This window comes from Misgurnus anguillicaudatus, chromosome 9, assembly GCF_027580225.2.
Source record: "Misgurnus anguillicaudatus chromosome 9, ASM2758022v2, whole genome shotgun sequence".
Taxonomy (NCBI): Eukaryota; Metazoa; Chordata; class Actinopteri; order Cypriniformes; family Cobitidae; genus Misgurnus; species Misgurnus anguillicaudatus.
In genome coordinates this window covers 33512039-33536315 of record NC_073345.2, presented here as the reverse complement: position 1 = coordinate 33536315, position 24277 = coordinate 33512039, and the positions used below count along the sequence as shown (strand labels likewise).

General features: G+C 37.6%; 1 protein-coding gene across 6 annotated transcripts in view; it reads right to left on the bottom strand.

Moving 5' to 3' along the window:
* Positions 1 to 45: 45 nt before the first annotated feature.
* sema4d (sema domain, immunoglobulin domain (Ig), transmembrane domain (TM) and short cytoplasmic domain, (semaphorin) 4D) overlaps positions 46 to 24277 on the bottom strand; it is a 98605-nt gene continuing 74373 nt past the window's right edge. For 4 of the 6 annotated variants that reach the window (XM_055179846.2, XM_055179843.2, XM_055179844.2 and 1 more), the window contains 7 exons: positions 22509 to 22684; positions 22153 to 22309; positions 21473 to 21695; positions 21275 to 21390; positions 16709 to 16878; positions 15033 to 15079; positions 11231 to 12914 (listed from right to left, as the gene is read on the bottom strand). In XM_055179846.2, coding sequence (XP_055035821.2) covers positions 11974 to 12914; positions 15033 to 15079; positions 16709 to 16878; positions 21275 to 21390; positions 21473 to 21695; positions 22153 to 22309; positions 22509 to 22684 — 1830 coding nt within the window. In that variant the 3' untranslated portion in view covers positions 11231 to 11973. Of the gene's footprint in view, positions 654 to 1256; positions 1346 to 4344; positions 4558 to 9536; positions 9732 to 11230; positions 12915 to 15032; positions 15080 to 16708; positions 16879 to 21274; positions 21391 to 21472; positions 21696 to 22152; positions 22310 to 22508; positions 22685 to 24277 lie in introns of those variants that run through there. The other 2 variants (XM_055179845.2, XM_055179848.2) reach the window with 2 other exon arrangements.

Here is a 24277-nt window from a genome sequence, read left to right as displayed (position 1 = left end):
CACCTTAAAAAAAAACAGTAAATTGAATGAATCATTTTTTCAGTGTAGATTTTGACCAGAAAATGGCATGAGCCACATCTTACAAATCAATTTCTGACCATTTGAAATCTTAAAACCTTTCTTCTGAAAGTCAAACAAATATTCTTCCAACCCTGAAAGACATTTAAAATATCTCTTCTCAAATAACACACCAGATTATTTAAAGTAACAATGAGTAGATGTAGGAAACAGACATACATAAACACACACATGGCTTTCGCTAACGTGAGCTGTCATCCGCTCTCAAGGATAGGCAGACTATAAATAGAAGTCTGCAAACTATCGTAGAAAGCAGCTGTCATCGGTCTCAATGTTCTCAGAGATCCAACTCGACCGTTCACAGCTGTCTCACTGCAACAACCGTCTCGCATTGAAATCCGTCGGGATCTCCAGTCTGTGGTCCAGGAACGGCCTGATGAGCACAGAGGAGACAGTCAATGTGTGCTGGTTGTCTAATGGCCTTCAAGCACCTCACATCATTGATGATGATGATGATGTCTGTGAAAGTGTCTGTGTGCTCTCGTCCAAGCATTTGTCCCTGGAGTGGTGTCAGAAAACTGTGCCATGACCGGCGGTGAGTGAGTTCAGAGAACAGCGTGTCCATCACAGCTCTCCTGCAAGAGGAACAGAAATGAAAACCACCATTATTCAACATACTCATCTGTGCAAAAATAGCAAAACAGCGTTCTTACAAACAAAAGGGATAGTTCACCCTAAAATAAATTTTTTTTTCTGTGTTCTAATGAACACAAAAGAAGATATTTTGATGGTATATATGATGGTAAGCACACAGCTGCTGTAACCTTGACTTCCATAGTAGGAAAACAAATATTATGAAAGTATTGTGATAAATGATAAAGAAGATGTTTTGATAAATGATAGTAAGCACATGGTTGGCGGTACCCAGTGAATTACATCGTATTTGTTTTTCCTACTATGGAAGTCAATGGTTAAAATCAACTGTGTGCTTGCCATCATTTATCAAAATATCTTCTATTGTGTTCATCAGAACAAAGAAATTCATACATGAGGAGAAAATTTGGGCATGAACTATCGCTGCAGTGATACTTTTTTGGGTGTGCGTGCGTTCACTACTCACTGGATGGGTTAAATGCAGAGGTCACGTTACAAGTATGGACAACCATACATTGGTCATTACTTCACTTGATTAATTTCATAGTTTTAACCATTAAGGTGTGATTTGTAGGATTTCGTACCTGTGCTTTCTTCCACTCCTTCAGCAGTCTGTTGTGGTCTGACAGAGCGTTTCTCCACTGCTCCATTGCATCTCTGTGTGGAGCTTCATCTGACAAACGATAACAAATCACTCATTTGTGATCAATTCAAATGTATTTATATAGCACTTTTGTACATTGCTACAAAGCAGATTTACATAAAAAAAGAAATCACGGAAGAAACATGAAAACAGAGAAAACTGTACTTTTGTGTGAAATAATGAAAACGTTCTAATTGTAGTTGTACTATAATATTGAAAGCGGTATTAAAGGCGGGGTGCACGATCTCTGAAAGCCAATGTTGACGTTTGAAATCACCTAAACAAACACACCTCTACCCCAATAGAATCGGGACCTTCTTTTGATAGACCCGCCCCACACATATGCAACCCAGGCAACGATGTCAGTTAATCGACACGCCCCTTACTGCTGATTGTGATTGGTTACAAGTGTGTTTTGGTACTCGGCCCGACTACCTTTTTCAAAGTGTTTCTCAAAAATCATGCACTCCGCCTTTAACAATTTACAAATGTTAGATCTAGACTCATCTCAGCAGCCTTCCAGTAAACAAGCCAACACGGTGAAAGCAGTCAGGGAACCAAAAACTCAATGTTGTTATAATTTATATAATTTAATAATCTTATAATTTGTATTAAATTATTAAATAAGATTATCATAGAAATAATTTTCCTTTTTTCTCCATATATGCATGTTTATTTATTTACTCCTTATTTTGCTCGCGTGTTGTTGTTATTTACTTTTCTAAGAGTGCTCTGTTTATAAAAAAGTTCAATAATAATAAAAATATAAGATTATATGTTTCTCAAATTAACGTTAGTGTTCAAAGATAAACACTGTGCCAAACTTTTCATTTCCAAATGTTTTTTTTGTTTGCCCAGATTTGGGCTCCAGGATCCATGCAAAATTCAAATAAACATTTTGACAAATCATTGTCTCATCTATAAAGCGTGCACAAACGTGCAAAACGGGCTGGAAAGGTGCGTACGCCATTTCCCACGCAAAGGTTGTGATCTATAAAACAAACTTGGTGGGAGAATGGGTTTGCAGGGTGGGATCTGAGGATGATTCATGTATGCACACTTGCAGGTGATCTGTGATTTATAAAGGGAACATTGCTTTATTTGATAAATCTTAAAGGGACAGTAAGTAGGATTTACCCCCATCTAGTGGTGAAATTGTATTTTGCATTCAAAGGAATAGTGCTCTCTAGCGCCTCGCTTTTCCAAATGCGTGTTGCAACTCTGTTAGCCGTTATGAACTCACTGATCTCCTTGTACGTTTCAGCTGGTTCACGTGTTTTGAATGAAAACGTGTTGTGAAAACACGTTGGTAGGCTAGTGCTTTATGTCCCTCTCTGCTATTATAGTAAATCAATATGGCGGAATGACATGGAAGCCTCCTTAGACTTACCTGTTCAATGTACACTGAAAAAAATGGTTCATTGAATTTAATCAATTTTTTTAAGGTAAGTGGTTGCAATCAATTTTTTTAAGCTACATTTAAAGATAAGTAACGTAAAATAAAATATAAAATTTTTGTTTAAATGTAGCTTAAAAAAATTTATTCAATTCAATGAATCATTTTTTTCAGTGTAAGTAAAGAGAAGAAATTCTAAGCTTACAAAGAAAAGTCAGATCACTGGCAGAGGTCGTTTGACACCAACGAGGACATATTTATGAATAAAAACATTGCTTTTGATTAATAAAACACTTAAAACCCTACTTACTGTACCTTTAATATTTTTGCCGTATACCATTTTTGGATTTTGTGCATATGTGGACTTTTAGTAAGGAGTTTTATAAATGAGACCCCTGGTGTCCATGTTGTGTAGCAGAGGACCGCATGAATTAAATCCCTAACATCCCAACAACCTCAAATCTTACTGAATTTAAAGAAATTTCTTCTGCCTCAAACACTTTAAATCTCGTCTCTTTACCTAAACAGGTACTGTGTTTAAAAAGTTAGATCACTTCAGAATAAAACATTTGTTATGAATTACTCAACCTCATGTCATTTCACACTCGTAAAACTTTCATTCATCTTCAGAACATGGCCACGTTTTTAGCCGGAAGACCAGCGGACCCATCAGCTTGACCAGTTTTGGCAAGCTGGGAGGACCAGCTTAAACCAGTTACTTGAGCCAACCAGCCTAGCAAAGATTCCTGCCTGATCAGGCAGCTGATCTTCCAACCTGACGAGCTAAAAAAGTGTCCCAAACCAGCCTGCTACACCAGCTAAAACCAGGCTGCAAGACCAGCTGGATTTCTCATTAGGGATGTGCTGCTTTCAGTATTAATCTCTTAATTTGTGTTCTAAAAAGAAAGGTATTATGGGTGTGGAACGAGTCATTAATGACAAAATTTTTATTCTGGGGTGAATTAACCCTTTAAGAACTGTTAAAACTTTGCAAGCTAAGCATAACTTTGTAGCACTTCTCATATTATTGCCTTCCTAAGACAAATCGCTCTGTTGTTTTCCTTAATTTTGTAAGTTGCTTTGGATCAAAGTAGGGATGCACGATATATCGGCCGACATATCGTGATTGGCCGATAACTCCTAATTTTAAAAATTATCGGATATCTGTCTGATATTATCTGTCAAAATTAGGACGATAAATGAAAGCCGATAAATGATTGATTATTTTGCTTTGTTGTACTACTTCACTTGCTCATTGCTGGCATTGTGGAGTTTTGATTGGTGCTTTCTGTGACATAGCACGAAGATGACACGTGTTGCGGGCTTAAGAAGAGTATGCTAGTCTAGCGCAAAGACAAGATGTCCGCGGTCTGGGAGTTTTTCATTGTGAAAATAATATGAATTTTTTTATATATATATATATATATATATATATATATATATATATATATATATATATATATATATATATATATATATATAAGTTATCGGCCCCCAAATATAAAGAGTTATCGGTTATTGGTATCGGCCAAAATTTCCATATCGGTGCATCCCTAGATCAAAGCATCTCCTAAATACCTAAATGTAATGGACAAAGATAAGAAGAAAAGACATGGTCTGAAGAACATCTTACCCATGCTGTAGGGCCGAAGATCAATTTTGGACACGTCATTTCCTGCTGTTGAAACTGCTGTGCACTCGTACTGGACGTGTTTGTTTACAGCCTTCTCCTTTACCCAGCTGCTCACCAGCACAGCATCATGTGAAAGGGTGTGTCTGTGTTCCCTGATGGGCGTCTCGAGTCTCCGGCCATTTACGTGCCACTGAACACTTACATCATTAGGACCTGAGAAAAAACTGCACTTATATACGTACCCCAAAAACAATAGACGCAGCGATATGAAACACAATCAATTATTTTCATTCACCTCCAAAAGCAGCTGAACCGCTCACAGAGTCATGCTGTATGTGTGAGAAAACTTTCATTTGTGTTAAAACACACTTTCATACATGCACAAAACATGAATTAGGTTCAAAATGCAACACCATAAGATCATCTGTGACAATAGGGTTTTACTCTTCTCTTAATAATAAATCACCCAATTTCTGTCATTATTATTATGTGTAGTAGGCTTAAAACTTTAAATATATACATTAATTAGCCAAACAAATCTTAGGGTTGTTTATTTGCTTGTAAAACACAAATTGCATACATGTATGTGTATGTATATGTACGTTGCTACAGACTGAAAGTCACAAAGTTTTTTTTTATGTTTAACTATATTTTTAAAGTAAATTCATAATAAATCAAAAGAATAAAGCCGTAATATGTAAGAATTTTATAATAAAATATCCAATAACCACTTGCACAATGACATATTTAAGTTGCACTGTAAAAATTGCAGCATGAAGTCAATTCAACCTAATTTTTTAGGTTTTGGCTGTGAAAAGTTGACATAACTTATAAAATCAAGTTGAAATTGTTTAACTTAATTTACTTAAAGTAACATAAAAATATATGTTGATTTAACAAAAATGCTGCATTTTTTTACACTGTGTGTACTTATATTATCCCAAATATTCCCAAACATTTGTAAATCCAGAAAAATACATTATTTTAAATAATAAAGGCTCATTCCTTGTCTCCCATCTAATTGTCGTCCTTTTAGTGTCTTATCTGCGTTATCCTCAGTTTTCTGTTGCAGGAACTAAAGGCAATACAAGATGACAAAGGCGGAAGTGACGATTAAACAGCATTGAACACGCAGCTGTTGTGCCTTTCCGCTAATTAATTACATTGACATAAAATAATGTAAACAAACGTACAGGTAAAACATTAATTTATTACCGCATCCATGAACATGATTAGCGAATTCATGTCTCTGGATGATAAAAACATCATCACCTTAATGACCATCATCATTAAGCTTCACCTTTGTTATTGTATAATAGCGGCCTCTAGTGGTGAAAATCCTACATATTGTGCCTTTAAAGAAAAACACGACAGTTTTTCTATATTTTACTATGTTCTTACCTCAACTTAGATGAATTAATACATATCTTTTTTTTCAATGCGTGCACTTAATCTTTGTACAGGGCGTTGTGAATGTGTTAGCATTTAGCCTAGCCCCATTCATTCCTATGGCTCCAAACAGGGACGAATTTAGAAGCCACCAAACACTTTCATGTTTTGCCTAGATTTAAAGACTGTTACATGAGTACGGGTAAGCATGATGGCACAAAATAAAACTTTTTTGGAGCTAAATGCCAACACATTCAAGAAGCGCTGTACAAAGATTAAAAGTGCACGCATTGAAAAAAGTTAGGTATGTATTATTCATCTAGTTCAGGTAAGAACATAGTAAAATATTGAAAAACTGCGGCGTTTTCCCTCAATAGTTGCTCATTATAGATGCTGTGCAATGAGACAGTAACATCATTATTCATTTCATTATAAATTATGAGATGTTTGAAAGTTATTTAAATAACACTACACAATTTGATTGGCTGAAGAGATAAAAACGCAGCATGTGCTTTTTGGAAATCAAACATTTATTTAAGCGCTCTACCAAAAAGAGTAATATTTAATAAAAATTTACATCTTCAGACATTCTTATGTACATACACATATTTACACTGTACATGACCACTGCTGCAGAAACTTTACAGATGATCTGACATCTACAGACCTTCAATCAAAGAAGAGCCATTTGTGAACAGATGCTGCGCTTAAGAGCATATGAGATCCATGAATATTACAACTCTCCAATTCACAAGATATTACAATAATACAAAATTGGTAAATGCAAAACAAAATTATAAATACGGTTCAGAACAGATTTTAAAAATTCTTTAAAGGGGACATTTCATAAGACTTTTAACATTTAAAATAAATCTTTGGTGTCCCCAAAGTATATATGTACAGATAATTTATTACAACATGTTAAAATTGCCACTTTGTAGTTTTGAGCAAAAATGTGTCCTTTAAATATAAATGAGCTGATCTCTGCACTAAATGGCAGTGCTGTGGTTGGATAGTGCAGATTAAGGGGTGGTATTATCCCCTTCTGACATCACAAGGGGAGCAAAATTTCAATTATCTATTTTTTACATGCTTGCATAGAATGGTTTACCAAAACTAAGTTACTGGGTTGATCTTTTTCACATTTTCTAGGTTGATAGAAGCACTAGGGACCCAGTTATACCACTTAAACATGGAAAAAGTCAGATTTTCATGATATGTCCCCTTTAAAAAACTGTTTACAACAATATACATCTAATGCATTCGAAAAAGTGTCTCTCTATTATTTGTATTTAAATTTTTAAACGAATAAAAGAAAAAAATTAAGCATAAGAAAATGTGCAAAATATCAGCCAACATGCAGCAATCCAGACACACACACGCAGTAAATTAAGTGGCTTCCTCTCTTATATGTGCACTCCACCCATTCAAATATATTCAGACAATCTGATCTGTATGTCATGAGGAAAATGTCATAAACACAACATCTTTCACCACAGCATTAAAAAAATATATTTTGTCATCTGTTTTAGGCAAGATCATTAATATTCATTACAATTATTTAATTATATGAAAGAATCATTACTGTAACACAAAACTATTATCACAAAATATCTAAAATGATGAGGCTAAATGATATACGGAGGTGTGGCTTCATGTTTTATTATTTTGTGTGTGAAACACGACTTGCACTTTGTGAGACTGAATGATTAATTGTTAAAGTAACTACATTTTGTTCTGGGACTGAATCGTTCACCACACCTTAAAGGGAACATTTCACAAGACTTTTTTAAGATGTCAAATAAATCTTTGGTGTCCCCAGAGTCTATATGTGAAGTTTTATCTCAAAATACCCCACAGATAATTTATTATAACATGTTAAAATTGCCACTTGGTAGGTATGAGCAAAAATGTGCCGTTTTTGGGTGTTTCCTTTAAAATGCAAATGAGTTGATCTCTGCACTAAATGTTAGTGCATCGCAAGGGGAGCCAAATTTCAATGACCTATTTTTTCACATGCTTGCAGAGAATGGTTTACCAAAACTAAGTAACTAGGTTGATCTTTATCACATTTTCTAGATTGATAAGCACTGGAGACCCAATTTCTAAAAAAGTCAGATTTTCATGATATGTCCCTTTCAAATATTGCAACAGTGTGCAATAGAATACTTAAAGCTCTGAAATGTCCAATCAGAGGACATAAAAGTTGGTCCAGCCAATCAGAACGTTAAAGGAATAGTCTACTCATTTTCAATATTAAAATATGTTATTACCTTAACTAAGAATTGTTGATACATCCCTCTATCATCTGTGTGCGTGCACGTAAGCGCTGGAGCGCGCTGCGACGCTTTGATAGCATTTAGCTTAGCCCCATTCATTCAATTGTACCAATCAGAGATAAAGTTAGAAGTGACCAAACACATCAACGTTTTTCCTATTTAAGACGAGTAGTTATACGAGGAAGTTTGGTGGTACAAAATAAAACGTAGCGCTTTTCTAAGCGGATTTAAAAGAGGAACTATATTTTATGGCGTAATAGCACTTTTGGGAGTACTTCGACTCGGCGCAGTAACACCCTCCCTCTCCCATTATGAGAGTGAGAAGGGGAGCGGACTTTTCGTCGAAGTACTCCCAAAAGTGCTATTACGCCATAAAATATAGTTCCTCTTTTAAATCCGCTTAGAAAAGCGCTACGTTTTATTTTGTAACACCAAACTTGCTCGTATAACTACTCGTCTTAAATAGGAAAAACGTTGATGTGTTTGGTCACTTCTAACTTTATCTCTAAATGGTACAATTGAATGAATGGGGCTAAGCTAAATGCTATCAAAGCGTCGCAGCGCGCTCCAGCGCTTACGTGCACGCACACAGATGATAGAGGGATGTATCAACAATTCTTAGTTAAGGTAATAACATATTTTAATATCAATAATGAGTAGACTATTCCTTTAAATATAGGTGGGAAGAGCAGGAGGTCACTTGTCAGAGTATTGAGACATTAAGACAAGATGCCAAAAACAAACAAGAAGAGAAAAGGACAAAAACAGTGTAGCAGAACCATAGATATATATATGAAGAGTTTCGTTGCAAAACTAGATAAATCCATTTTTTAAGATTTTTTTCAAAACATGTTTATTATTATGTTATCATGTTATTATTTTTTTTTATGGTGCTACTTAGCTGTATTTTTTTAGTTATGAAGGTTTAAATCAAACCAACTGCAGTTGAATTGAAATTAATTGGAATGCACAACCAAAAAACAAGATTTCTGAAGAATTAAAAAAACGGTGGTTATCTCGTTTTGCAACGACACTCTTCATATATATATAAAATAAAGTCTAGATGTCTAACGGCGTCATCTCTAACATCATCACTGGCGGCCATCTTGTCACAGGCAAGCTCTGTGGTACCTGATGTAAGGTGAGTGATCTGCACGAACACAAATGCTCTTATCTCGCCGAAATCTTGACGGATTTACAAATGGTTTGGTTTCTTACAAATGTTATTAACGTGGCATAACATTATTCATTAGTATGCATTATCATACATCTCTGATGTTTATAACAAACCAAACTGTTTGAAAACAGTAGAAAATTGAGCAAGTTATGTTATTTAAAAGTACATGCATTAAAACAATGTTAAAAGTGAGCGAGTTGACTCTGAAAAGATGGCCGCCAGGTGCAGACGTCAACCTCAATTGGCCAGCAGCGCGGACGAGACATCTAGCCTTTATTATGTATATCTAAGAGCAGAACAAGCAGAAGACAAAGGAGAAGGAGTCAGAGGTCAAAGGTACCACTCACCCAAGGCCAAACAGAACAGAAGAAAGGCCTGGTGAGGATGAACCCCCCATGTCTGATCCATCAGGAGGGGAGGTAACAGATGAGCCCTCCACAGAGAAGAGGAGGAAGAGGAGGAGGGTAATAGAGAGGGGTGGCTGCATGACGTGGGAAGTGATGGGGTGTCGACAGAGGAGGGTGGAGGAACAGCCAAAGAAGCTGTGAGGCAGGAAACATGAAGTGAAGAGAGAGAAAAAGAAAGAGTGTGTGCTGAGTATCGGGTAAACAGAAAAGTGAAGAATGAGATCATTTTAAGTAATAATCAATGAAACAATAACAGCAAATAAAGAATAAATCACATGCATTTTAGGTGAAAAAATTCAATTTCATGTATGAACATTTTAATTTTTATTATTTGCACGTTTTGTAATTGCTTCTACATCATTATATAATCTCTATTTAAATAAAGGCTCACAATTGCAAAAAAAAGATGTCTTAAAGAGATAGTTCATCCATAAATGAAAATTCTGTAATCATTTTCTCATCCTCATGTTGTTACAAACCGGTATACATTTCTTTGTTCTGCTAAAAACAAATCAAGATATTTTGAGAAATGTTTGTATCTAACCGTTTTTAAGCACCAAGCAGTATTTTTTCTACTATAGAAGTCAATGGTGCTTCAGTACAAATATCTTCTTTTGTGTTCAGCGGAACAACAGGTTTGTAAAAACATGAGGGTGGGCAAACGACAAAATTTTCATTTTTGGGTGAACTATCCCTTAAAGCCGGACACACAACGTATGATTTTGGCCACAGTGTAGCCGTAAGAAATGAATTTTGCGAAATTTTGAGAAAATCGGTAGTTTGACATTGACAGACTATGTCTGAAATTTTGAGACACAAGACCATTTAAAATAGTACAATGTGCATCCAGCTTTACAAATCAAATGTTTCAAGAAATATTCTGTCTTGTAACCACAGGGCAAAAAGAACCAACTACATAATAAGACACGGGAACAGCATATTCTCTTTCTCTTAAATAACAACTTTAAAACATCATAAAGTCACAGGGAACTGTTAAAGGGACATTCCACTTTTTAAAAAAATATACAAATTTTCCAGCTCCCCCAGAGCCAAACATTCAACCTCTACCATTTTGGAATCCATTCAGCCGACCCTAGGGTCTGGCACTACCACTTCCAGCACAGCTCAGCACAATCCACCGAATCCGATTAGACCATTAGCATCACGCCAATTTTTTTTTATTTTTTCCTATTTAAAACTTGACTCTTCTGTAGTTACACTGTGCACCAAGACAGACGGAAAATTAAAAGTTGCAATTTTCTAGGCAGTTATGGCTATGAACTATACTCTCATTCTGGAGTAATAATCAAGGACTTTGCTGCCGTAACATGGCTGCAGGAGGCGCAATGATATTACACACTGCCAGAAAATAGTCCCTTGGATTTAAAGTTACTAAGGGGACTATTTTCCGTCTGTCTTAGTACACGATGCAACTACAGAAGAGTCAAGTTCCACACAGAAAAAGAATCTAATTTTTTTTAGCGTGATGCTAATGGTCCAATCAGATTCAATAGACCATGCCAAGCCACGCCAAAAGTGGCAGCACCAGACCCAAAGACCGGATGAATGGACTCCAAAACGGCAAAAATCAAATGCTCCACTCCAGGGGAGCTGGAAAACAAGCACACCCTTAAAAAAAGTGGAATGTCCCTTTAAAGAGACACATCACAGTGTTCAGATGTGATGGTTTTGTTATTTAAATTTTTCATGGTCTTCAGACAACCGTGACCTCCACCTACAAGCAAAGTCATTGGTAATGTAAAGATGGCAGCCCTCGTTCTTGCTAAAGCTTCACAAAGCATTTGTTATTATCTAAACAGGACCATAACTTTGCCATTTCACATTGAAAAAAAATATTTCACCAAAAAGAGCTTCATTGTTTAGTTGTTGGGTTTGAGACGAGGTCAGGCAAAGTGTGCAATCATCATCTTAACATCTGTCATTCAGGTCTATCCAGTGCTGTTACTGAGATGTCAAACTTCAGCCCGTGTATCTGTGATACTTAAAGCAGCCCTGAGAATTCATCACACACATCTGAAGAGGAAAAACACTAAAGAAACGCCAGGTCGACTAGTAAGATACATCAAACACTGCCATAAAAATAATCCTTCGAATACAGTTCAGTGCTCCAATTTGGAAAACATGCACACTTACCAATTTGGTAAATAACGTTTCCAATCTGGAATCTTAATTTCGCACGTTTCTTTATGGTTCGCTCGCTCTTTAGTGCATAAAGCAAGACAGACCTCATCCAAAAAATTTCAATTCACACGACCCTCGATATTATTCTGTCACTGCTAAGATAAGAGCTCAAAGGAGAGGTGACCACACAGGCCCCATTAAAGACAAAATCTGCGCTCTCACATTTGTATCATCACTAATGTGTGTCTGCATCTGCATCTACATATTCAATCGGCTGCGAAACGCAGTCTACGTCAAAGGGTTGCTCTTTAGATGAACTATCATCTGTGTCTTCACAGTTTGACTTAACCGCTCCGTTCCCACATTCAAGTTCGGTCTCATATCCGGTGTCTCTGTGTGGATGCACTCCATTCTGGAGCGTTTGGTCGCACGAATCGATCTTTTCCATCTGACCGCCCTCACACGCTACATATTCAGCCTGCGGCTGCTTCTTCGAGCCGAGCATTGCCGCACGCAGGCGGAGGCACGGTGCCGGGAGGTACTGCATGTAGCAGTTATACGCTAGAGCGGCGAGGAAGAGGAGGAAGAAGAGGAGAAAAAGGGACAGCAGGGCCATACTGCTGTCATGCTGAATGTACGTCGCAGGTGGGTCGAGAGTTTCGGTGCGGGTCGGAAGATTGCCGACGCCCGGCGGGTTATAATGTTTGGGTTTAATGATGTCAGTGGAAGTAGTGGTTAGTAGGGGGATCTCTGTGTGTCGCGTTGGTCCCAATGCGTTACCGTTATTACCTTCTGCCAGCTCGGTAGGGTCACGCACCGTGGATCCATACGAATGCACGGCCGCATCTGCGTCCGATGGCAGTTCGGCAGAAATGGAGGGTTCGCTGTTGGGAAGGTCCAGTCTGAGGATGTATCCAGCAACCAGACGACTGAAATTCTTTCCAGCGGCGGATTCGAAAGACCAACACTCGTAACGGCCGAGGTGCTCCTGACCCACGCCGTATATGAGCAGTCCATTCTCTCCAATCAGTAGAAAGTGAGACGCCTCGTTGAGAACGTTGTCGTTAAACTTCCAGAGCACCCGAGCAAGGTTTGAGCGCACCTGACAGGGGAGATCGGCAGAACCGCCCGGTTTTATCACCACCTGTGTGTAATCCTTCAATGCCAAAGGTTTAACTGTGGGAAAGACAGACAAAGAGATTCACGGCTTATCCTCAACATCACTTAAGTATGTTTACATTTTTGTGAAAGATTTACACATCTATTTTGCTATTAAAATCTTCTTTTCTCGATGCAATATATGATTATATTATTGCATTTTTTTAAAGTTGCCAACCAGCGCCACCATTTTTTATGATTTTCACAAAAGTTTAATGCCTTCCAGAAAATGTTTTTGTTTTATTATTATATGAAGAGTTTCGTTGCAAAACGAGATAAATCCATTTTTAACATTTTTGTCAAAACATGTTTATTATTATGTTATCATGTTATTATTTTGTTTTATGGTGCTACTTAGCTGTATTTTATGAAGGTTTAAATCAAAACAAAGCAACTGCAGTTGCATTGAAATTAATTGGAATGCACAACCAAAAAAACAAGATTTCTGAACAATTAAAAAAACGGTGGTTATCTCGTTTTGCAACGAAACTCTTCATATCAAATGACAAAATATCAAATGAAAGAACAGACCCTCTGCTTTAAAAAAAACACACATCCTATCTTAATTTGTTTTTATCACCTTTCAAATAAGGGAAGGTACGGAGCCCCTATTGCGTTTACTTTTGCGTGTGCATGTGAATCTATCGCGTTTCACTTGCGCACGCGATAGTTTCAAGTGTGCATGCAATAGTTTCAGGTGCACACGCATAACCAAACTTAAATAATTAAAGTTTCACGTAAGCAAATGAAATTAATTTTTTGATTTTTTACTCCAATGTCACCCTAGGGGCTTGGTAGATTTTTTTTTTTTGCAAAAAGCTGAGATAATTGCATTTTTGTGAAGGACTTTTGTTAGAGATCAGATTCAGAGCGATGATACACTGAACATACACAGAGATTTAACTGTTTAAATCAGTGGATACTTTAGTGTTTTATAAGTTGTGTAAGAGCGCCACCTAGTACATAATAACAGAAATTTGTATGGCCATAAAAACACGTCATTGGCAGGGAAAGACAATTTGAAATTTTTACTATTAAAAGCTAAATATAAGTGTTTACATTTGAAGTAAAACAAAAATATAATCACATTTTTACAATCCATTTTATTTTATAACATTACTAAATTCAGGGTAGTTAACTTTAAATTCAAAGACCTTTCAGGTCCAATACCCTCATATTCAAGGACTAAATGTGGGGACACATTTCAAGTGAGAGCAAGGTTACATCGTGTTACGTTTTAAGCTACATTGTTACAGTTCCCTTTTGAGGGAACTTGCGCTGCGTTACTGCGGTGAAACTTTGGGGACGCCTGCAGGGGTAAGTGCGTCTGAATGTGTATGTCAAATTCAACCAATGGTGAAGCTTAATGACAAAGACAGGGTGACGCGAGATCCAGGAAGTATATCGCTATCTGAAATATTGCCAAAGACGGCGTTACAGGGACGCAGGAAGTATGGCAAGGGAGACGCAGCGTCTCGTTCCCTTCTCAGGGAACAACAGTTACATACGTAACCCGAGACGCTTTCATGTTTAAAACACAATTATGCAAAAAAGCATTTTGGTATGAATCAACATTCACATACAGAAGATATAAGCATTTAAAGTGAACAGTTTAGCACGTGTGCCTAAAAAGTCTAGAATTTTTATAATATTATCTTACCCTACACAGGGAATAATATGGATTTTTTTCCAGAAAACATCTAAAAAAATAGATTCAAGCACTTTCAATGACCTGTATCTATGTATGTAAATTTTCAAAAACTCCCCAGGGCCTTGAATTTTTTCCCCAAGATTTACAAACTTTCAAGGACCCGTGGGAACCCTGTAAATTAGATATATTAAATATTTGTGCATATGGCAATTATTTCCATAAGCTTTTATTTGGCCATTACTATTTCTAAAGACTAGTAATTTTACTTTGTTTAAACGAAACATGCATTTCTTTAATCTTCTTAAAGCTTTTCTCGTCAGTTGATTTTTTTAGGTTTCAGCTAGAGGAAAACAGGAAACTGGTACTAACCCCCCCAGACCACATATAAACCAAACACACGATCTGTTCCATCAGATACGACTCTTTGTACAAAGAGTATTTATACAAGTTTAAGTTTGAATACAATGACATTTTACATGACACACCTGAAGGACATATCCCAGCATCCCCTTTGAGGCTTTGAATCAGCTTCCTGCAAAATCAAGCACACAAAACTTAATTACGAGTAAATATAGACATTGATAAAGGACAAAAATCGTCAAAATGATCAAAGGCTCACTTTTACTAAGAGGGGAATCTTAAAAAACCCCACTAAACCTTAAGTACAAAGAGAAACTTAATCATTTCAGACTAACAAATGAGACACAATTGAGAACTGAAATGACTCATTGACATAACCACAGGTACATTTATGAGGCATATACACCAGTGAGACAGTCAGGCCCGAATTGACTACCGGTAATCAGGAGGACTTACAATGCATAATTTGCTTTATGCCCAAATGTCCTGACCACCTATTGAGAAAAGTCTTGCATTAGGGTCCATTAACATCTAAAAAGCATTAAAAAAAGACACAACGCTTTCTTCTGCTTTTTAAAGCGCTTGCCTAGGAACATGAGTTTTGTTTCAGATGCGTCTATATTTGAGTGCGCTTGCCGCATGTCTACCTTTAAAATAAACTTGAGTGCGGTTTGATACGAAGGGCCTCTAAAAAGAAAAGGATCTACGAAATCATAGATGTAACAATGAATAGTCTATAATTGGTCATTTTCGTCTTTTGAAAAATCAAAAAACTTTTTCAACCCAACAGGTAATCTTGAGACCCTGTTTTATATATAAAATAGGGTCTTAAAGGAATAGTCTACTCATTTTCAATATTAAAATATGTTATTACCTTAACTAAGAATTGTTGATACATCCCTCTATCATCTGTGTGCGTGCACGTAAGCGCTGGAGTGCGCTGCGACGCTTCGATAGCATTTAGCTTAGCCCCATTCATTCAATGGTACCAATCAGAGACAAAGCTAGAAGTGACCAAACACATCAACGTTTTTCCTATTTAAGACGAGTAGTTATACGAGCAAGTTTGGTGGTACAAAATAAAACGTAGCGCTTTTCTAAGCGGATTTAAAAGAGAAACTATATTTTATGGCGTAATAGCACTTTTGGGAGTACTTCGACTCGCCTGAAAAGTCCGCTCCCCTTCTCACTCTCATAATGGGAGAGGGAGGGTGTTACTGCGCTGAGTCGAAGTACTCCCAAAAGTGCTATTACGCCATAAAATATAGTTCCTCTTTTAAATCCATTTGGAAAAGCGCTACGTTTTATTTTGTACCACCAAACTTGCTCGTATAACTACTCGTCTTAAATAGGAAAAACGTTGATGTGTTTGGTCACTTCTAACTTTATCTCTGATTGGTACCATTGAATGAATGGGGCTAAGCTAAATGCTATCGAAGTGTCACAGCGTGCTCCAGCGCTTACGTGCATGCACACAGATGATAGAGGGATGTATCAACAATTCTTAGTTAAGGTAATAACATAGTTTAATATTGAAAATGAGTAGACTATTCCTTTAATGATATAATTTTAATCTAAAGTGGGCCGGTCTAAGGCATGAAACTCAAGGGCTGAAAATGAGTCGCTGCATCCGAAACCTCCTACTTCCATACTATAGAGTAGGCAAAAATAACATATTGTATGCGGTTTCGGACGCAGCGAGTGTCTACAGATATCAGAGACTAAATCATGACTAAAATTCCCGTCAGAGAGACAGACATGCTGTTAGTCACAATGTGCTCGCTAGTTTCTCATTTCTCACCGTTTCTCAGTGTCAATCTGGAAAATATTCATGCATACAGCAGAACGTGTGTCCCACGCACAGTATGGGTCTCGGGCCAGAACACAATCCTGACAGGACAGGTATTTCTCACAGAACGCTGTGCGTGACTGCACCACACCTGAGTCAGAACCAACGTACAAGAACTGAGCCTGGAGACAGAGAAGACAAATATTGCATTATGACCATTATTTCAATTATTTATTTCTGACGGACAATTTAGATTGTAAATTTCAAATGCAAACATTTGACCAACAGAAATCATGTTTAATTAAATGGGTTGATAAATGTGGAAAGCTTTAACAAGTAGCATTCCCTTACTATTTTACATCTGCAATAATTTTATTTTGCCATAATCTGACCATCAGTCGCAAGGCCATACAATTTTAAGTTGGCCTTGGAAAAGAGTGGACCTGAAGGGCTACATATAATTTAAAATGACTTAATTTAACAATACAGTACTGGTTAAATTAATGACATTATGGTTTTTGAGTCATGGGTTGAATTATTTTCAGATCAGCAAACATGTGATGTGGGAAAAAAATAAGTACAAATCAAGAAATTACAAGCATATAAAATAGAAAAGAACAAAGTTACAAATAAAGTAAGATTTAAAAGTATTGATTAGGTAGAGAAACAGTATCAAATAAATATAACACTACTTTCATTCTATAAATTAAACAAAATTGATATTTTTAAAGCTATAAAGGTGCTTTTCCTTTTGTCTTCTGTAGGTAATTAACATAATGACTCAAACATAAGCAATTCTTATAAGAGGTACTGTCCCTTTAACACCGGTGGAGAAGCGCTGATCTATACACTGACACATAATCAACTTCTCACTTATAATAAATGACTGTTTTTATGAGACTACTAGCAGAGACTGTGGTATTACAAGATAGTTTGTGCGTATATCTCCTGTCAAGCCCAAAGAAATTAGGTGTTTTTGCGTGATTTTTGAAACTCGCGTTTCAGTGCGTGGGCTTTTGAGTTTGAAAACTTTAGCATCTTTGTCGCTCAAATAGTCTAAAATCGCTTAAATGTTACTGTAAACGACAAACTTTCTTATTAACAGTATTAGTAGCACTATGTTCTTATTAACCACCTTTCATGCAGTATTTTGCAGTTTTAATGACGTATTTACAGCAGTAGGCTAGTAACGTTAGACCAATGTGACTTACAAGCGAGGAGTATGTTCATCATTCGTTCCAATCCATTCCAATAAAAAATATTTCAGGTCACTTTGCAGTGTCAGTCTGTGTATTAATTGATTGACGCCTCAGAATTGTACAGTGATAGTTTTACAGCGTTTTGTGTCTTATGCTGCGTTTACACCAACCGCGGTAGAGGCGTGAAGCGCAAGTGATTTCAATGTTAAGTCAACGTGAAGACGCGTTGACGCGCGTCTGGAGGTCCCGCGGCGCGGAAGAGGCGTTTGGCGCGGCGCGGAAGACGTGTTTCCGCCTCATTCGCACCTCTAGCTTGCGCAAAAGGTGCTTTTTGTGCTTTTTGCGGTTAACGCGAATTTGCGGCTGATGCCCGAGTTGAAAAATCTGAACTTTGGCGGAATTTCGTGCCGTGTTAACCAATCAGGAGCCTGCTTGCTGCTGTGCCGTTTATTTTCCCCCTACAGTAAGGTGACCAAATACAAACTGGTAACTCTCTCAATAAATGCATAATCAACATCAGCCATCTTGCAAACAAACAACCACATAGCACTTGCACCTCCCACAAGAAGCGGGTTTTGCCTCTGACGCACGTCAAATGCTTGCTTTTTCCGCGCGCCTACTTCGCTCTATACACGTGATGCATTCAAACTGTTCAAGCGGCAAACTAGGCGCGGTAGACGCGATTTTGATGCCTGAAACGCGGTTGGTGTAAACTCAGCATTACACTTGACTTTACGTCCCGAAGGCAGTCGCTCTACGCATCTTCAACAAGCATGTGAAGCATATGACGAAGAACACAGAAAGGCGGATGACATCACAGTAGCGCGAGAGCGGTTCGAAAGCAGAGTCCTTATGACTTCTCGATTCACTCTCGTGGTACTTTAATGTCACCTGCCTGTCGGTTTTTGCAGCGCGACATGAACTCGAACAAATAAAATGTCTGGGATGCATGTTGGATGATGACGAAGGGCGCGTAAACAAATAACGCGCGCATACCCCCCAACCCCCAAAAATTTCTTATCGAATCTACATGAATCACATGGGTCACCTGTTTTGGCTTCAAAACTGCGAATTTTCCTGAAAGGTGAGGGCTTAAAAGAGGCTTGCATGCCTGAAGAAAATAAGTGTACGTGTTTGCGATTTTGGCGTTTTCTTGTGGTCTTGTGAATAGACCCGTTTGCCACTGAAACTGCATTAACGACGACAGTGGGGCTTCAGGCCTTAGTCAAACAGGTCGACATGTTTCATTTTCTTTTAAAGATCGGAAGGTGACCCTTAGTTACCATAGATACCTTCGCATTGGGCCCCCAATTTGCTAAATCCTCAACTGTGGGTAACATACTTATGCCGCAATAGTTAGCCTGTCTGGAACCAAGCTTATTTAAACCACATCACTGTATGATACTTGCATTACTTGTGAACGGCCCCTACGCTAATAGGATTTTGTTTCTCTCTCCCTGTCTCGTCCTCGACCCCGAGGACAATGAGACAAACAGACCCAGTTCCGGTAAATGTGAAAGTTGGCACACCTCTGATCTACTGGTCGTCCTTCAACGTGATGCCCAGCTGATGCCTGACCAACAACCACCGGCAGAACCCGCTTAATTTCCCAAGGGTTTTTCCCTCCTAGGACTTTTTTTTATTTCCCCGGCTAAAAAGCCCGGGTTTTTTTTTTCTCCTAGGGGGTTTATCAACCCGGGGAGGCAGCCTTCTTGGGCTTAACTTAGCACCCTCTTCTATATGTTACATGAGTAATACGCTCGCTTATAATGTTGATTCATAGCTGCAGCAAATTCTGCTGCTTATGCTATCGTGTATTATGTTGTGCTATCTGTGGGGGCCATCTGTGCTTTTCACTTATTAATGTAAAGCTGCTTTGAAACAATTACCAATTGTGAAAAGCGCTATATAAATAAAATTAAATTGTTTGTGTACACAGAACTAGAACAAAAGAAAATATTGTAGATCATTTGCTGCTAAAGGGGAACAGCCTGCCTGTCGGACTTTCTCAGCCTGTTTGTCTGTCTCCACTTTATAAAAACTTCCTTTTTTGCTGCTTAATAACTCATTGAATATCATCCTAATGCTAATGCTATTGTTTTAAATAGTTAATCATTCAAAATGTCACATTAATAAGAGGAAGAGCACGCTGCAATCAAACTTCACATCACAATCGTCTCAAACCGCAGACATTTTCACTGTAACCTCCTTTAACATACATAGTCATCACATTTTTTATTGTTTGCACCATAATACTTAATTTTTGTGTAACTAAAAACCTGTTTTCAAACAAACGTGGACACTTACACTTCTTCATGTTCAAAGAAAAATACTTTGATATTAATTAAGCAATATCGCTCGAGTAGGAGTGTGATATAGCTCTATATCATCACGGCTGTGATTAGGCCAGAGGCACGAGGCCGTAGGCCGAGTGCCGGAGGCAATCACAGCCGTGATGATATAAAGCTATATCACACGACTCCGAGAGCGATATTGCTTTTATACAACAGTTCGACGGCACACGTTTGAAAAACGAAAACAAGAAAACAACAACGGAGTTATTTGAAAAGCCTCTTTGTTTGAGAACTACTTCTTCCGCCCCGGATTTGAGGGCGGCCAGAATGACAGGTCACACTTTCGGCTGCTTTGAAGCTCATAACAACTCGATGGACGTTACTTTATATTACCGTTTCTTGGTCACAAAGTGTAGTTTTAAGATTAGTTCAGTCGAGAATGTATATGTATTATATTTAAATCTGCAGTCGATTAGTAAAGATAGCGCCTGTTTGAACGTTTGCTTAGTGAGATTCGGTACGAATGAGAACCAAAGCATGAGTGTCCACACGATGTGACAAGACATTTCTCCCATTAACTTTAACGTAACATCCAAGAGCGCTGATCTTTGATGGAATAAAAACTTCCGATTGGGGATTCACAGACTGATTTATGAGCTAGTAAAATAATGAGACACACGTAGAGTGATTCAAAACAGGGCGTCTGCTTCTTCTTTTCGTTTAATGGCTGCTCACTCCTTGGGAGTATTACTGCCACCTACTGTATACCTTGCGTATATGTGTAATGGATCAGGGCGTCTGTGTTTTTCCATTCAGAGATGAGCCTGCTTAGGACCTCTATTCACTAGGTGGCGGAATGATACGAAAGGTGAAGCGGTTACAGTGCCGTTATCAGCACAATATCGCATAGCTCTTAGCCAATCAGATTCGAGAACCAGAAAGAACTGTTGTATAATTATATCTATTGGTTCTTCCTAACCCCAAATAGTTGGAAAAATCTAAAATGGAAGCCAAACCAAAGCTTGGGTCTTAAGAGGATAAAAGTGCAAGCAAATGTATAACAGAAGAGAAATCTGAGATCATACCACATGCTTGGATAGTACAAGTGTTTTAATTGGCTGAGAGTTCTTCACAAGTTGAATTTCCTCCACCGTGTGGACATCTCCCTCCAACAGCACCGTCTTATGCAATAAGCCTTTGTCTAAAAACATAACTAACATAACTAACAATACAGAAAAAACAATCTATTTATAAATACAACATATTTTTACATGCATTCTTACCGGTGCCAGTGAAGATGACATCATAGACGTTACCGTCAAGGGCCTTTACTCTCTCCACAGCGATCTGGGTGTAGTTGATGTCTTTAGTAATGAACCGCGGTCCGTTTCCGATGGGAAGCACGGGATCCTCCAGCAAAGGGTGATCCTTTACAAACTGTAACGTCTTATCAGGCAGCTGCAGGGATGAGTTGATGTTTTGCATGCGATTCTGGTTGTTGATGCACTGTGGATCATTAATATATAAATTGTGTTTACATGACTATATTTAAAATTCACAGACCGATCATCGTCTGATATTTGGTCATTTTAAGATTACTTGTATTGGTGTCCCATCAACAGAACCATTAGTCTCCATCTTCTCTCCATGCTTTGATTAAAAAGCAATACAAAATCGCTCAAAAACGTCTCAAAATCAACTAAGGTTTGGTCAGTGAATAATGCACATGCCCTTGATATTTAAGTAGATGTTATGTACGCTATGTTCAGTTAAATGTTGGCAAACTAACAGACTTCATGTATATAAAAGCAGCTAAAACATTTGAAGATTGTGTGTGGCATAAGCCGACAAACTATTGGTTTACATTTTTAAAACTAACTCACCAACCCTGTTTTAAGGATTCTGAACGCATGTAAAAAATACAAGTAATGGAAATCCAGTAGTGTCTATACAAGATACTAACCGCTCCGGGTCTGGGATTGGGTGTGATGCCGTTAAATCGCACCCACTTCGTGTGGGATTGTTCCACTGTGGCCTTCTGCATGAAGTTTCCTTTGGAGAAAACCTCATCGATTGACGTCATGTTATACGCACACACCGCTGACAGGCCAACATTACCCCTACAATAAAGAAGAGGAACAAGGAACAAGGTATTTGCATCTGTTATCTGATAAGAGTCTCAGGTGAGCCGTGACTAACATATGTGAATCTAGACCAACAGGAACAATCGGTTTCATCTAAAAATACCAAGCATGAATTCCAACATCTGGTATGAAAAGGTTTTATTTTCATGTGACACAAGCACATGTTAAAACTCACCACTGAGAGGTAAAAACCCCATATATGACATTGTCTCTCCAGTGTGCTGCTCTCAAAATAAACACGTCATGAACCACGTTGAAGACGAAGTTGAGTTCTGGCATCGAACACACAAGTTTGGCCTTCAGAAATGACGTCCACTTCTTTTGCAGTGTCCTCTGGCCGCCCAAATCGCCCTTACAGATTAAGAGGTGTTATGAGGATGGACTCATCTATGGATCGGTGAATATTCATAGCTTAACGATAAAATAGGTCATTTGGGCCACATTTACACTGGCTATTTGAAGTGACTTTTTTCACCTGAAGTGGCATTGATCAGATATAAACCACGGATGTGTAAGCAGGAAAAAAGTGCATACATTCCAATATTCTGTGATCGGTTTTAGGCCTCATTCATATGTGGAAATAAATTGGAGATACATGCATTCGCATTCACAATGTAAGCGGACAGAACAGATGTCCCCATGTCAAGATGTCTTACGTCATTTAAAATGCAACGCTGGCACGTGACGTTCACTCAGTGAAGTAATGTTAAAGTTTTATGTCTTGTTACAGAAATAAAGCTCTAGAATATTGTATAATTAAAGGAATAGTCTACTCATTTTCAAAAATACCAAATTTTGAGCAAAAAGCTGAGATAAAAGCGTGATGATCAAACATAAACAGAGTTGTTACTCTTTTTGGATCAGTGGATGCTTTAGTATTTTATATGTTAGGTGAGAGCACCACCTAGTGGATAATAGCGGAAATATGAATTGCCATAAAAACTCGTCATTTGCATGGAAACTTTTTTCTTAATAGACAAGATAAGTTGTCAATGGCGGGGAAAGAGTTAAAGATGATGATGTAAACAGGTCGTCAAAAAAAAATCGGATATAGTCAACAAATCGGAATCTGGGAAAAATATGATTCATCCCATCTTTGTTTGTTCTCTTTTTATCATTTCTTAAATATGGGTACGTTTTTTCAACAATACCAAATTTTGAGCAAAAAGCTGAGATAAAAGCGTGATGATCAAACATAAACAGAGTTGTTACTCTTTTTGAATCAGTGGATGCTTTAGTATTTTATATGTTAGGTGAGAGCACCACCTAGTGGATAATAGCAGAAATATTGATTGCCATAAAAACTCGTCATTTGCATAGAAACTTTTCTTAATAGACTAGATAAGTTGTCAATGGCGGGGAAAGAGTTAAAGATGATGACGTAAACAGGTCGTCAAAAAAATCGGATATAGTCAACAAATCGGAATCTGGCAAAGATATGATTCATCCCATCTTTGTTTGTTCTCTTTTGATCACTTCTTAAATATGGGTACGTTTTTCAAAAATACCAAATTTTGAGCAAAAAGCTGAAATAAAAGCGTGATGATCAAACATAAACAGAGTTGTTACTCTTTTTGGATCAGTGGATGCTTTAGTATTTTATATGTTAGGTGAGAGCACCACCAAGTGGATAATAGCGGAAATATGAATTGCCATAAAAACTCGTCATTTGCATGGAAACTTTTTTCTTAATAGACAAGATAAGTTGTCAATGGCGGGGAAAGAGTTAAAGATGATGATGTAAACAGGTCGTCAAAAAAAAATCGGATACAGTCAACAAATCGGAATCTGGCAAAAATATGATTCATCCCATCTTTGTTTGTTCTCTTTTGATCACTTCTTAAATATGGGTAAGTTTTTTTCAAAAATACCAAATTTTGAGCAAAAAGCTGAGATAAAAGCGTGATGATCAAACATAAACAGAGTTGTTACTCTTTTTGGATC